Source organism: Aspergillus novofumigatus (genome assembly GCF_002847465.1).
Source record: "Aspergillus novofumigatus IBT 16806 chromosome Unknown P174scaffold_1, whole genome shotgun sequence".
Classification (NCBI taxonomy): domain Eukaryota; kingdom Fungi; phylum Ascomycota; class Eurotiomycetes; order Eurotiales; family Aspergillaceae; genus Aspergillus; species Aspergillus novofumigatus.
This window is the reverse complement of record NW_020194274.1, coordinates 4,623,313-4,637,625: the sequence shown is the minus strand read 5'-3', so window position 1 is coordinate 4,637,625 and position 14,313 is coordinate 4,623,313. Positions and strand designations below refer to the sequence as shown.

Below are 14,313 nucleotides of genomic sequence, written 5' to 3'. Positions count from 1 at the left end.
GGTCTCTGTTTGCACACTCACTTTGACATATCAGTAAACAGCAGCAAGTCAGGAAAGCGCTGTACATACCATCAACTAGAGCCGGGACTTTTGGGTCTCAAATAAGAAGGTCAGAAGAGCCAGATGCGGCCCTTGCAGCGCTCTCCATTTAAGGCAGAGCCCTGTCCATGGCAATGTCACAGTCCCTTTATGGCTCAACCTCCACACTTCCCTCAGGAATGCAAATAGAATTCACAGCCAAGATGCGTGGGGAACCAGCGGGAATTACGCCCTGCCAGTCACTCTCAGGGCTCTCGCAGAGTCTACTCTCGTCTAAATAATAGACAGCAAGCTCAGGAGAGTCAAATATAGTCATGATTGCGGCCTGCATTTAGACAAGAGAACACTCCATGCCAACAACACACTCACTTTCTGACTGGGGATCTTCCATGTTCCCCTTAGGAGTGCCAACAGGGTCAAGAAGCAAGCTGTCTGGACATCATACAGCAGCATTGTCCTCCATTTAACTTTCCGGACTCTCACAAACAGTAGCCTCATCTAAGATCCAGATGGGGTTCTCAAGAGAGCCATTAAAGTTTTCTAGAGAAGTGCATATCTCAGTCTCTTCTTCAGACAGAGAGACATTGTCAAGATCAATAAGGATTGGGTTATCCTCTGAGCCTTCAAGTCCAGCAACTGGAAACAGATGTTAGCAGCAGCACAGTTCTGTTTGATAACCAAAAGTAATACCTCAATACAGCACGGCCTGTCTCATCTTAGTATAAGAGCAAATCATTATTAAACATTAGGAAAGGGTAGGTCGCAGAAACAGGAGAGGAGTCCAGCAGGAAGGGGACAAGACACCCTTTTAAGTCTTCTTCATGCCTGATATGCTTCAAGCGCCTTACCATAACCAAGTCTAGAACGTCCACCTGACACCGATAGTAAGACCCCGAAGAACAGTTGAATGTGAGTAACTTCAGCGTTAGGTAGATTGCCATCTAGAACCGCAAGAGTTCTAATTTTATGCACATACAGGTGGCTGCGACAGAACAACAAGTGCATGCATAACCAGCATACATTCTTGGTTGGCCTTCAATGCTTCTAGTGGTCCTGGCACGTCAGACAGCCCATGTCCAAGGCAGATACCCCAGCTAAATCATACTTCAGCTTCATAGACAACTCAAACGGTTGGTTCTCAATGGCCGCGGAGGTAGGATACAGCTGCTGTTAGCCTTATTAGAGACAGCGAGGTCCAAGTATCCAAGGGCAAGGCGTCCACTGATTCCACAAATAAGCTGGGCAAAGCCAGCTTTCACCACTCATGGTACATTAATGAAGCATACCTTACTCTTACTAGCCCCCTATAGCCCCTAGCCATCACCCAGCAGCCAATGGTCAGGAAACACTCTAACCATCATCAGTGAATATAACGCAAACTGCAGCAGCTGCTAAAGAGAAGAACAGGTTCAGCTTAGTAAGCAAGATTAAATCATAGCTGTGATGTTACCGACAATGACCTATGGGTGCAGCGAAGTTGGAAGATAGCTAAGTGAATAGCCAGGCTACCGGATGCATAAAGGTAGAGTCTGTCCCTTTCCTGAACACACTTCACCATAAGAGATAGCCAAAAAGGAAGCCGTAGAAAAACACTAGGGATACATTGCCTCAGTTCTCTAAGTCAGATATGCTAACCGACGTCCTAGATCCCAGATGTCAAAAGGAAAGGCAAATCCAAGAAGAAAGCCAGGGGAAAGACCAACCATAATCAACATGCCACCGGATCCTGACGCCCCTATTCAGGCAATTGAACTGTCAAGTGGTTCTCCTAGCGCCACTCAATCACAATACCCAGAATCTCCCTCCCAAGCGTTCCCCAACTCCATTATTGTGAACGGGGCGTATTGTTTGGTTACTGGTATCAAGGCCCAGCTGGGGACGGCAGCAGACATCCTGTTTATGCATGTCCTAGGGAAAGGGAGTTTACTGTCAAGCAACATGGAAGGATTGAACCGGTCCGCTCGACGATTTTGATGAGCTGGATGTTTTCAAGGAATTTGTTACGACTCTCTTCCGTGCAAACACGGACAGGAGGCAGAAAGCCATAAATGATAAGCTGTGGGAGTTCATTATATTATTATGGACACAGGAGGAGTACTGCTGGGCCTACTCCGCTGTCTAGCTTTGGGTCTCCAATTATAAGCCGGTTTTTGTCATCTCTCTTTGTAGATAGAAAAAGGATCCAGGCAGATGAAGCGGCCATTTCTTCGAAATCACAAGTGGGTTGGCTGGCTGGATGGAAAGTCCCACAGAGCATCTTGTGCAAATCCAGGTTGTTCCGGTTCCGCCTCTATTGAGCGGAAGATAGCTCTCGATCTCCCAACTTGCCAATGTCCTTGTCAGTGATCTGACTTGGGGTTGGATAATACGAACCCTAAGCAAATCAGCAATTGAAGTGATATGCAAATCGGGGGTGTGATACCAACTAGGATCCAACAAATCCCCAAAATCCCAAAGCATCCGCTGAAAACATATAGACGCCACCGGTATCTCTTATGCGTATACCTAGACAAACATCAGCGCCGCACATCTTGCTATACTCGAAGGCTTTTTTCATTAAGCCGGCTTTGCGACAGTCTCACTTCTGGCGAATTAACTTCCTGTTTGGCTTCGAGCTCTCTTGCAGTTTTGAATGTGTCCTGTCTATTTTAGTATCCAGCATGGTTCTTCGCGTTCATCTATTCAAATGAGGGGTTTAAATATTATGGTGAGGGATGAGCAAATTCTAATGTGCGTAAAGAGATGGAGGCTGCATTATATCAGCGCCTGGGACCACGATTTTCTCTTTCAAGGCCACACTTTTCAGAAGAGGTCATGACCACGATTTTCTTTCGAGGCCACCCTTTCAGAAGAGGTAACGACCAGTCTCCATCCCTGAAATGAATGGCTGATAGATCAAGGTTGGCCGGAATAATGCAGGAACATATAGTGGCCACGGTGTGTGCAGGCCATAGTTCTCCTAGAAGATTCCGTCGCAGTGACTCCAGTCGGTTCAATATCTGGGGTCGCCTTGCTCGGTGAGAACCAGCTTGTGGTACCAACCGCCCAAACGATTAGGACCAGTTTGGGCTTAAATTGATTAATTTCTATCTCTATCTTTAATTTTGTGTTATTCCTTGTTGGTAAGGCTATAAAAAAGGGGATTTCGCAATTTGCATTGGTAGATGAGCCATTTTGTATTATGCATGGGCGCTTGATGGTGCCGCAGCGGCCATCTGATTCCCTTGGCAAACGCTGCCTGATTAGGGAAATCCTTGAACGAATTGGAACAAAGCACCCAGATAATGACCAGACATCTCACAGACCTGGCATATTTTTGGAATCTTAGAATGATCCTAGTCATCCATACATTCGAGTCACTCTGCAGCTCAGTCTCCGCAGGGTGCATCTCCTGTCAAAAACGTTTGCGAAGGTAGGATATTAAATATCACTATACTTATATGTTGAATATGTAGTATAAGTGGTGGGCTACCCCTTAAGTCTTTAATATATATTCTAACTACATAGGGCACTACTAACTTAGTATATAAGGATTTATATCCCTACTATATAAGAATCCAATATCATTCAATTCGATTCGATATCCTTACTATATGAGGATTCGATATCATTCAATTTGATTCGTTATCCTTACCATATGAGGATTTGATATTGATACTATTACATTTGATATCCCTACTATATGAGGATTCGATATCATTCAATTCGATTTGATATTCCTACTATATGGTACTTAATATCTCTATACTTCTAATGTTGAGTGGAGGTAGTGGCAATAGGTAATACTTGCGGCAAACAGTAAAAATCCAAAAGTTCCTTTTGTATAAATAGGTCGCCGTAACATTAGCCCAAGAAAGTCAGCCTCGTCCTCGATCTGACCAATCCTTGGTTAATATTCAAGGGCGCAGGCGCCAAGGGACCGCGGTTTTAGGCAGATTGAGATGAACAATAACGCTGTATCTGAGCTCAGCTGAGAGGTGGTCGTGCTCACAAGAGTACTCTCACCCGGCTGTCACTCAGTTCCACACACTGTCTATTGCGCACTCACCGTTCTAACCACAAAATGTGAAAATTGCGACTAGTATCTGTCATGGGGCTGCCTAACAGGCACAAGTATCTTTGGCCCTTTTCCTGCAAGATGTTGATGCCTGATGTCAGTCCACCTCATAACTAGCTACGTCTAGACACATGCGACACTCCACTAAATACGCAAATTTAGGAAACAACCACTGGAAAGGTGGGAGGAATACGAGACGCTAGCGATATGTAGTTAGTGTCTCTTCACCTCATAGGGACTGAGCTGAACTTCTCACCCTGTGCCCAGACAAAACCCACCCGACTATAACACGGACCTCGAGGCTTGACTGTTTCTCATTGGCCTCATCTGATAATACTCATTCAAATGGTAGTATTCCGTGGACAGTGAAGATGCAGCCTAAAAATAGTAGAAAAGTCAGGCGAAGCCCTCCTTTTCCTTTATTTAAAAGACAATGCATCTTATCCTAGCAGCTTTCATTTTTTGAAGGATTTGGTCGTATTCAAAAAATCAAGTGTTCCCCAAGGGGTCGCTTTGGAGATGGCGGCCACTTTGACAGACCTAACTGTCTCAGACGTGTCTGGTATGATCGCTGTCGGTATTGCAGTCGGTAAGCTTCTCAGACCTCTACCGAAGGATGGGTCGCGAAGAACCAACATTCGAGACAAGTCCAGGTCTTGATTCCAGTTGCATTGCCTGTTATTCTACTTGGATTTTTGAAATCCTCGCAACCTACTTTTTCTGCTAGCACTTGGTCAGCATTGGCGGAACCTACCAATTGAGCTAGGGGCGGATAAACACTAACATCTGGTTGTAGGTCTGCCTTGGCAAGAGAGCTTCATTCTTCATATTGGCCAACAATCCTGAGGACAGATTCTTCGGCATCGGGAGGCTACGCAGTGTCGGTGGTATCATGGTCGAGGACTGGCGCCAAAATCCTGACAGCACTTGCTGCTATAGTCACGCCCTTGGGGTTGTATCAAGACATTGTTGCCCAGGAGCCGATATCAGCGCAGTTTCACTATCTCGAGGACAGGTCGGTCTTTGGGAAGAATACACCACCGCGAAATGCGGATATCCGGTTTAGTCGCATCTGCGGAGGTTTTGGTCCTATGATCTGCCCAGGATCCCCGGGAAACACCACCTGGTATAAAAATGCCTCTGGGGAATTTGTCGATGTGGATCGTTACGATACCAGTATTCCTGTGCATTTGATGGAATCTTTTCAGAGTGGCCTTTCCACTATGAAGGCATCGGTCTCGAGCATTTTCGATATCCAGTCGCGGTATACGACGACCTCACAAACGATTGACATCAGTAACCCCCTGGACAACGGCACAGGATACTCGCTCAGTCAATTACGGCCGATCCAGTCACATATCACGGATCGTAGTTACCATCTGGTGGAAGGATTGGTGATCGATCTGCAAGCCGGAGGGATCGGCTTCCGCAACCATACAGCACCACCGTGGCGACCCTTGGGGAGCGAGTGGTCCGAAGACCTGTTGTTCGTCGAACCGGAGACGCAGTGCGTAGACGTAAATCTCACCATCGAGTATCAGGTTGCTAAGTCTCGTGAGGGCTATACGGATATTGTACTCACTGACCGAGGGGGCTTCTCCAATTTTCCAACGGAATTTTCTCCTTTGAACTGGACAACTACTCACAGTCAGGATGATTCAGAGCTTTTACAACGGGCATTCACCGCGGCATGGGTGAATAATTTCGTGTCGATGATTTTTATGAATGTGACCAATCCCCGTAACTATAATGGGTCTGGGGAAAGAGCGTTTAGATATCTGGATTCTCACCAGGGAAAGAGATTTTCCTTATCCCGGGGTGAAACAGGATTTGGTACCGCGATCATCAGTCACCCTAGTCTACGGTCTGTACCGTATGGATCTTACCTGGACGGAACGGACATGGCAGTTGATGGAGTAAACTCCAGCAACTCTAATATCGGAAATTTTACACGCTACAAGCCGGCACTGTACCAGAACCCCTTCCATATTGAATCTTTCAACTTCACAGCTGCCAGTAAGTCGTTGACCCTTCCAAATGCACGCCATTGCCAAGACTGACCGGATCTCGTCCACCAACAGCCGATCTATGTAGCAGAACGACTAGCCTTGACTATGCGAACATAAGCAACATCCACGTTAACTGTGGATTGGTTTACGGCGTTCCACAGCGCCAGACACCAGGCGATCCAATTATGTTCAATGATCCTGGCTCCAATTGGTCGATCCCTCTTTACTCCTGTGCAGCTGGTGTGAAAGCCACTATAAAGACTGTGTCTTTTAGATTTAACGGGAGTGATGATCTATCTGGACTAAGGGTAACTGCTATCAGACCAAAAGAGTATATTGACAATTCTTCCAAGCCGCTGTGGGGAGTTGAAAACAGCCACCTCCTACTGAGAGATGTTCGTCCGCTCTGGGGCCTGGTTTCTCCTGAAGCTGCTAGTAAACTTGGACTATCAACTCTTCGCAAGGAGCATCTGTGGCTACCTGGTACCGGTAAATCAAATATCTTTACTACGTCACCCGATTACCAGAATCTCCCTGGGGTATATTTCTATGGGCGTGCCCTCGCGGGGGCTTTTGACGTGGGTTCAAACAGCATGGGATTTTTCGACTATTCAGGCGCATCGAGTATTTCACTGTTGCTTCAATGGCAAAAGCTCTCCCAGACATTTTCGGGGACAGCGGAGGCTCTGGACCTGATCTGGACGGATATAGCCGCCAATTATGTTCTGGGAACAAGAAGTATGGCTACGTCTGCTACCGGAGGAGACGGTGCAAAAAGACCCGAGACAAGTGCGCCCGATGTTTCAGTGATATTTTACGCCAAAAGTGTAAGGCTCCATATGCTGTACGGCATCCCAGCGTTCCTTACGCTAGCAATGATCCTGCTCGTCTGTGCATTCGCTCTTGTGTCTATCTTCCTGCAGGGATCTGGGCCACGTCGAATGACTAAATTCTTGAACTGGACTTCGACAGGACGCATATTCACATCTCTTAACCAAGATTCTGATGGAAGTGTCATTTATCTGTCTCCTAAGCTGTCCAAAATGTGGACCAAGGAAGAAGGAAGACGTGGTATAACCGTTATGGATCAGAGTGAAAGCGCTACTTCTGAATCAAAGCCTGAACAGGAGGCTGGTTCCACAGAACCAGCGCCAGAACAGGAAAGTGAGACTCCGCCAGTGCAGCAAAGACTGCTCCAGGATGAGACCGCACCATAGCCTATACATGCAACCCGACTTTGCACAAGGAATGTCCAAATATTGACCACAACTGATCACATCAGGGCCCCTGCCTCCGAATATGTGCGGAGTGGCTCTGGTTTATGAAAATATAGTAATATGCAAATAGTTTAATGGATTGGCTAACTATTAGATATGGCAGAGAGACATGATGACTGAGGTTCACAATGCTATGCCAAATGGCCTTGGCCATATGAATGGTGCCACCTCTGAGTTCTGATAGTTAGGTAGATGGGAATCCGGTGAACTGTATTGAGCAGTCGTATGTAGTAAAATCCCAGCACATTGGCGCCTCAGTTCTACCCCAGTGTATCAATTCTCCTGTGTCTCCGCGGCTAATTAAGCAAAGCAGAGCCTGGGGCCATCAGCGTGACCGAGAGTGAGCCATGCAAAAAATATGCTGAAGGGAATACGCAAATATCAACATTTCACCCGGATTTCGAAGTTCTGTAAAGGGGCCCATATCTAACTCCTAAGCAGGCCTTAGGGCCAGTAAGCAGCACATACGCAGGGAATTCAACATATGACTCAAGGTCCCACGCTATAACGCGGGTCCTTCATTGAGCTTGCTTGGGAATGGCTTATACTCGATAATGGTGAAGATGATAGCGGTATTTTAGTCTATTCTGTCAATATAGAACTGGCTGGGATGTGAACGGCGCGATTACATGGGCGGTCTTCCGACGGATCAACTTCCGGATGTTGGAACAGAGTCCGTCGACTGTTTGAACCTCTCCGGGCCTACAGCATCCTGCCAGGTTAGCAATCACATGATAGACTTGGGCTTCAATGGGAAAGTCTCTGTGACTCTCTAAACTTGCTCACTGCCCAGTGAGCGATGACCAGACCGTCGACAAATATCTTCTGGCGCAACTAGGGAAGAAAATAACTGTGATGCATGTTGCTCTGCTAGCTATAGTTGCCTGTAAACCACATGGTAGGTTGCCCCTTGTCTAACTAACAGTCCTCCCACAAGCAGTGTGTTTTGAGTGTATTATTGCCAAACATACGGACCTTTAGTTAAAATAGTAAGATCGAGCATTAACAAGCTCTGGGGTTAAGGCATGTGATATACACATTAGTGCCATCATTGGCTAGGCTTAATGAGTCATCAAGTCTAGAGGTGAGGCCAGACAGGTACTAGCTGAATTAGGGGTGAAAGAAAAGGGACTTAGGGACTTCAAAGCCACAATTTGAATGAGGATGGCCCTCCATGACGGCTTCCGAGAAATTCTCAGCTACGAAGTACTACAAAACGCTTTGAATGTCGTCTTTAAGGAACACCTGATCTCCGCTCCTCTCTACTGAGGTTCGACAACACGCTCACAATGCCTTGTCCATGAGGAACTCTATCCTCCGTTAGCTGAAGGCTGCAGTGATGATTAGAGACACCAACCAAGAAAATAACTTTTGCCGTAGAAACTTATCGACTTATCGTTTCGCGAGGAATTAAACAAGCGATTTCAAACCAACCCCAGCCCAAAAAGAGTATCGGGCTGCTCTCGGAGGTACTCAATCCTTGTATCGGGTGATACCAGTCATCATCAAAGACACCTTGACCACAAACAAACAGATGGCCGGACAGAAGACGCGTGTTTCCGTGAGCATACCGGTGTGTAGGCAGTATAATTGTCCTCGTCATGCTCTGGCGCTCAAAAGCGCTCTGCGTTGTCCCCAATCGACCAAATTGGACCAGTAAGGTTATGACGACGAAAAATCTCTACCGCGTCGCGTAATGACCACTTCGTCCAGTCCGCGTCGGCGTGGCGTCCATACCATTCGGCAGCAAAATTCCAAACTTGCTCAATTGGCCGCACATCTCCTTTAGGGATACCCCTAGTGGAACACCACTCGTCCACCTCAGCTTCGTTGCGGAAGAGTAACATGACCGAGCAGGTATAGATGACGTTGTCCCAGGCGTTACTCATTCGGATTGGAAAGTGTATGACGTAATCTTTGTCGACCAGCTCCCCGTTCTCGACGGTGACAGACACTTCGTCGCCGATAGCACCAAGCCTTGTCTTGAGAGTCGCGTTGCGGCCAGCGAGCTGCATCACCCCAAGCGAGCACCAGGCGCAGTTTCCCCACCATTTCCGCTCGCCCGAGGAAACAACACAGGTCGTGGGTGCTGCTGAAAACGGGTGGGCAACCCAGACCTCGTCGGAATGTGGATGAAGCACAACGCCGTGGTAGTCTGCCAAAGCTTGTAGACCCTTCCGCGCTGTCAACTCACTGCATTCGAAACGGGTGGCAATCTCGCTGACAGTCGGAGGACGCTGGTTCGCTAGAAACGAAGAGATGATGGCTTCGTGCAGACTTGAATTGTTCATAATGGCGAGCGATAAGAATAGAGCTGTTCCAACGTCGCAAGGGAATATATTTCTTGTCGTTAGGATGTGGTGCTCTGTAAACGAAAGCGTAAGAGAGTGCTGCGGACGTTTGTCCTTCTGATATTTCCCAGTTTGTGACAGTGTTGTGCCTGGTGCGGAGAGCCGGTGTTTCGACTTTCAGTGACCGAGAGAAGGCTGTGGGAGAGGCACGATAGATCCAGTAAAGATTGCATAGCCCTTCTATGTCGATCGTCTTGTTCCCGCGCTTATGCTTCCTCCAGGAAGAGAGCTCTCTAGTCGGGCGTATTGTTGCCAAACCTAGGTACCCTCAGTTAAAACAAGTGAGATGCACGACATCAAGCTCAGCAAGAGCTGCGACCACTGGCAGCAAGCCACGTGATACAAGCACTGGCGCCATCATCAGCTAGGCTCATGAGTCATCAAGTCTGGGTGAGACCAGACAGGTACTAGTAAAATCGGGAGTAAAAAGAAGGGACTGAGGGGCTTCGAATCAACAATCTGAGCAAGGATGGCCTGTCCACCATGAGGCCTTCCGAAAGGGTTCTTTGCTACGAAGTAGCCCGGAACGCTCTGAATATTGCCTTCTCTAAGGACACCCAATCTCCGCTACTGAGGTTCGACAACACGCTTGCAATGTCTTGTCCATGAGGAACTATCATCCATTACCTGAAGGCTACTTCTATGATTAGAGACAGCGACCATGAAAAAGTCTCTAACATCAGGGCTGATCAATGTGCCTGCTCTGTGCCTGGTCTGATAGGAGCTGACCTGTGACAATTCAGACTAAGTCCTAATAACTACACCACTGTATTTCAGGCTGGCCTTAAAGAGTGCGAAATATTGAATAGAAAGACATATTCATTATAAAACAGGAGACAAATTAAAACAGTGGCAAAGTCCATTTTATGTTCCCTTATGCTGTGCCTAGTAGTCATAGAGACTGTTGTCAATCTTGGAGCCAGGAGTGGGTATAGTATACCTGTTGGCTCTAAGGGCCGACCGAATGTGATCCGCACGCAGTGGAACCCCCTCAGACATGGCGACATTGTGTGCAAGCTTGATGACATTTTTGATCTTTAGATATTATGTCAGTATACGCGTACATTTCGGGACGGACCGAATCTCTCACCTGCCGACCATTCAGGCCAATCATAGCTGATGACTATGCGGGTACAGTTGCTAGCCGCCGCTTCAGTAGCTGGCGCTGTTGATTGAAGGACCAACTCCACTCAGACAACGTGAGAGTCTGGTATATCCAAACCATTCTTCTGACGGCCACTGGTCTTCAGAATAGTTGCTGCCTACGTGAGCTGCTAATTTGGACATTACACACCACCATGTTCGGAAAATTCACAGCAAAACAAGAGAGCTTAGCAGAGGAGCTAAGCCGCAGAGAGTACCTCAGGTGGGTGTGCACCGTTGTACTATGTGTGGCTGTAGCCGAGAGCACGCGGGGCTAGGGGCCCTTGCCATCAGTCTTGCTGTTGAACGCATAATTAGGAGTCACCACCGACTGGCAAGACAACACAGCTACCAGCCAACCTGCTCGACTCACATGCCTCAATAACAACTCTAGGTGATCTAGGCGAGGCGGAGCACGCAACAGACTTAAAAGGAGGGAGTTCGCTGCCTCAGGTTCCACTCATACACCTAATGGCGCCACGCTAAACTTTTGTAGGAATGGGCATCCGTGCGATCAAGCAATGAGTCAAATAGTTATGCATCCTGGCATCATGATGATGACTCAGCCTTTTGGCGGTGTCCGTCAAGGAATGGATATGAAACGGGCACTTCGTCCTCGCACATATAAATGGCAAACACCCGAGAGCAACGCACGGGTTATTCTTGCAGCCTTAATAAATTCTATACATACATACGTACATACATTGATTTGTGCCACGCAAGTTCTACAGATGACCCAGTCACTCTCGGGCAGTTGACACTAGCGGTTCAACGTTATAGAGCTGTGTCTCCGCAGGGTGCATCATGCAAGTCAAAGCCCTTTGGTTCAGTCCTCTGCTGAGCCACGGTCACCTCGTGGTCTCCTGAGTTACTGAAGTCCCTGTCAGTAACTTGGCTTGGAGGTGGATAATAGCAGTTCTAAACAAATTAGCCTTTGGATGGATATGCATATGGTGGGAGTATACCAATTTAGATCCAACAAATGCCCAGAATCCTGAAGCATCAGCAGAAAAGATATACACTTGACCAGTGTCCCTTATGCATATGCCTAAATAGATATCTGCGCCGCACATCTTGCTATATTTGAAAGACTTTTTCATCAGACTGGTTTTGCGGCGGTCTTACTTCTGGCGAATTGATTTTCTCCTGCTTGGACTCGGCTTCTCTGACAGTTTTGGATGACTTGTGCCCATCTTAGAATCAAGCATGGTTTCAATGCCTTCTCTCTATATTTGTATCTATAACGAGGCACCTATGATTTATACTGGAATAAAATGCACAAATTCTGCATTTGCGCAAAAGACAAAAGCTGCATATATTAGCGCGGAAGACCACGATTTTCCCTTCAATGGCGGCTAACATATATTCAGAGAGGATGACCACCAGTCCTCTGATAGGTCAGGCCCCGATAGCCCACGGAGAAGAGTGGTTGGTTCAAAAAACACAGGAAGTTCACTTCTGACTCTTAAACCCGCGATAACACCGAATGGGGATAATATTATTGTACTCATAATATTATCTGCTGGAAATATCAACATCATCCAATATTACTTTGCGCGATAATATTATGGGTAGGATAAAATTAACTTCTCCTAATATTAACCGTGCCATAATATTATGGTTGTGATAATATTTAACATTTTCTAAAGTTACCAACAGGATAATATTCTCACTTGTGTGTCTTTTAAATCCTTCTAATATCACCACATTCATAATATTAGCGCTCAATAATATTAACTTGCTGAATATCTTATAATCTTCCCTGCGCCCCTGAGTTTCAATGTTCTTCAGAAAAATATTCATCATGTCAATTGACCAAGCGGTTGATCTTTTTAGTATTGTCGCCTTAAGAATATTAGCGCTCAGGTAATATTAGATTATATGAACATTCTCTGGTCCTTAAGCACTACTGGTCAGCCTCTAATGCTTTGCCCTTTTGAATGCAACAAGATAGTTGTAAGGGGTCTAGCAGGACTCTGGGCAGCAGGTCATGGTCTGAAGCTAGTGCTTGCTGGTCCGAAGCATACGCATGCCAGTGATAGAGCAAGGCCAGTGGATAACATTTTAACATATCAATAGTTTACCATACCATGACGCCAAAATGTGCAGACTAATTGTTCAGATGCCGAGGTGACTAGATAATAGAGTGTCCAGACAGACACCAGGAGAGTCCAGACACCAAAGTGTTTAGACCCCATTGGTGTTTAGACGCTGAAGTGTCCAGACGTTAAAGTGTCCAGACACTAGGCGAGTCCGGACACTAAAGCGTTTGGACTCCAGTGGTGTTCAGACGCCGAAGTGTCCAGACAATAAAGTGCCCAGACACAGGGAGAGTCCAGACACTAAAGTGTTTAGACACCAAGGTGTTCAGACGCCGAAGTGTTCAGACCATTAAGTGGCCAGACACAGGGTACATCAGAGCGCGGAGCGGCACAGTATGGACCGGAATTGACCCAAGTGGGAGCGAGTCCGAAGCGCCCACGGTTCCAATCTAAATATCTGGCGCTTCGCTAGGCATTCCTAGTGGCTGGAACAGAAAGCGCATTTGTGTCTCTAAGCCTACTGAGATATGGAAGCAGGCCACATGCAATCGCTTCGAGCCCTGCGCTTGAATACTGCACAGCGATGTCCTGGTGTCGGTTAAGCGCTCTCCTCCCCGACCGATGACCTAGTCCGAAGCGAACGGAGGTCAACGATTAAAGCAGGCTCCAATTCGAATTCCGCAATATTATCCGGCCGGAAATCTCCCACATAATCCTTCGGGCAGGGGTTTCAACATTTGACTCAAAAGCCACGTCGCCATAACGCGGGTCCATCGTTGAGCTTGTTTGGGGATGGTTTATACTCGATAGTGGTGAGGATGGTAGCGGTGGTTTAGTCTATACAGTCGATATAGAACTGACCGGGACGCGAACGGCGCGGATTACATGGGTGGTCTTCTGAGAGATCAATTTCCGCTTCATCTGGTGTTTTGACAAATGTTGGAACGGAGTCCGTCGTCTGTTTGAAACTTCTGCAAGGCCTAAGGCATCCTTCCAGATTAGCAGTCACATGATAACTCAGTCTTCAATGGGAAAGTCTCTGTGAATCTCTAAACTTGCTCACTGCCCAGCGGGCGATGACCAGACCATCAAGAAATATCTTCCGGCACAACTAGAGAAGAAAACAACTGTAATGCATGTTACTCTGCTAGCTGCAGGTGCCTGCAAACCGTATGGTAGGTTGCCCTTGTCTAACTGACAGTCCTCCCACAAGTAGTGTGTTTCGGGTGTATTGTTGCCAAATGTAGGAACCTTTAGTCAGAACAGTGAGATAGAGCATTAAGAAGCTCTTAGGTCAATGTATGTGATACACATATTAGTGCCAATATTGGCTAAGCTTATGAGTCATCAAGTCTAGAGGTGAGACCAGACAGGTACTAGCTGAACTAGGGGGGT

At 47.0% G+C, this 14,313-nt stretch overlaps 6 protein-coding genes across 6 annotated transcripts; 2 read left to right on the top strand and 4 right to left on the bottom strand.

The window, feature by feature from the left end:
- Positions 1-187: 187 nt before the first annotated feature.
- Positions 188-1,061, bottom strand: P174DRAFT_427692 (uncharacterized protein; the record flags this gene model as incomplete). Its single annotated transcript, XM_024825460.1, has 5 exons — positions 188-312; positions 409-471; positions 523-675; positions 888-980; positions 1,016-1,061. 5 exons carry the CDS (start codon positions 1,059-1,061, stop codon positions 188-190), a joined length of 480 nt encoding a protein of 159 aa, XP_024688109.1.
- A 631-nt stretch (positions 1,062-1,692) lies between these two features.
- Positions 1,693-2,013, top strand: P174DRAFT_427691 (uncharacterized protein; the record flags this gene model as incomplete). The annotated part of the gene is made up of 1 exon (XM_024825459.1): positions 1,693-2,013. The coding sequence occupies one exon, from the start codon at positions 1,693-1,695 to the stop codon at positions 2,011-2,013; it is 321 nt and encodes a 106-aa protein (XP_024688108.1).
- Positions 2,014-2,097: 84 nt separating this feature from the next.
- P174DRAFT_49911 (uncharacterized protein) lies at positions 2,098-2,716 on the bottom strand. The gene has a single exon (XM_024830915.1). The coding sequence runs from the start codon at positions 2,497-2,499 to the stop codon at positions 2,176-2,178; it is 324 nt and encodes a 107-aa protein (XP_024688107.1). The 5' UTR covers positions 2,500-2,716; the 3' UTR covers positions 2,098-2,175.
- Positions 2,717-4,375: 1,659 nt separating this feature from the next.
- P174DRAFT_383269 (uncharacterized protein) lies at positions 4,376-7,715 on the top strand. The gene is made up of 4 exons (XM_024823152.1): positions 4,376-4,685; positions 4,745-4,829; positions 4,893-6,112; positions 6,178-7,715. Exons 1-4 carry the CDS (start codon positions 4,616-4,618, stop codon positions 7,320-7,322), a joined length of 2,520 nt encoding a protein of 839 aa, XP_024688106.1. The 5' UTR covers positions 4,376-4,615; the 3' UTR covers positions 7,323-7,715.
- A 1,280-nt stretch (positions 7,716-8,995) lies between these two features.
- On the bottom strand, positions 8,996-9,673 carry P174DRAFT_417178 (alkylmercury lyase family protein; the record flags this gene model as incomplete). The annotated part of the gene is made up of 1 exon (XM_024824583.1): positions 8,996-9,673. One exon carries the CDS (start codon positions 9,671-9,673, stop codon positions 8,996-8,998), a length of 678 nt encoding a protein of 225 aa, XP_024688105.1.
- Positions 9,674-11,740: 2,067 nt separating this feature from the next.
- On the bottom strand, positions 11,741-11,994 carry P174DRAFT_334459 (uncharacterized protein; the record flags this gene model as incomplete). The annotated part of the gene is made up of 2 exons (XM_024821680.1): positions 11,741-11,794; positions 11,842-11,994. Coding segments are annotated over 2 exons (207 nt in total), but the record flags the coding sequence as incomplete, so codon positions are not given.
- Between the last annotated feature and the right edge of the window lie 2,319 nt (positions 11,995-14,313).

Excerpts from the sequence above, each read along its gene's own strand:
- P174DRAFT_49911 (XM_024830915.1), bottom strand. The coding sequence starts at position 2,499 with ATGCTTTGGGATTTTGGGGATTTGTTGGATCCTAGTTGGTATCACACC.
- P174DRAFT_383269 (XM_024823152.1), top strand. The coding sequence starts at position 4,616 with ATGGCGGCCACTTTGACAGACCTAACTGTCTCAGACGTGTCTGGTATG. Across the intron at positions 4,830-4,892 it reads ACTTTTTCTGCTAGCACTTG|GTCTGCCTTGGCAAGAGAGC; the intron begins GTCAGCATTGGC and ends ATCTGGTTGTAG. Across the intron at positions 6,113-6,177 it reads TTTCAACTTCACAGCTGCCA|CCGATCTATGTAGCAGAACG; the intron begins GTAAGTCGTTGA and ends GTCCACCAACAG.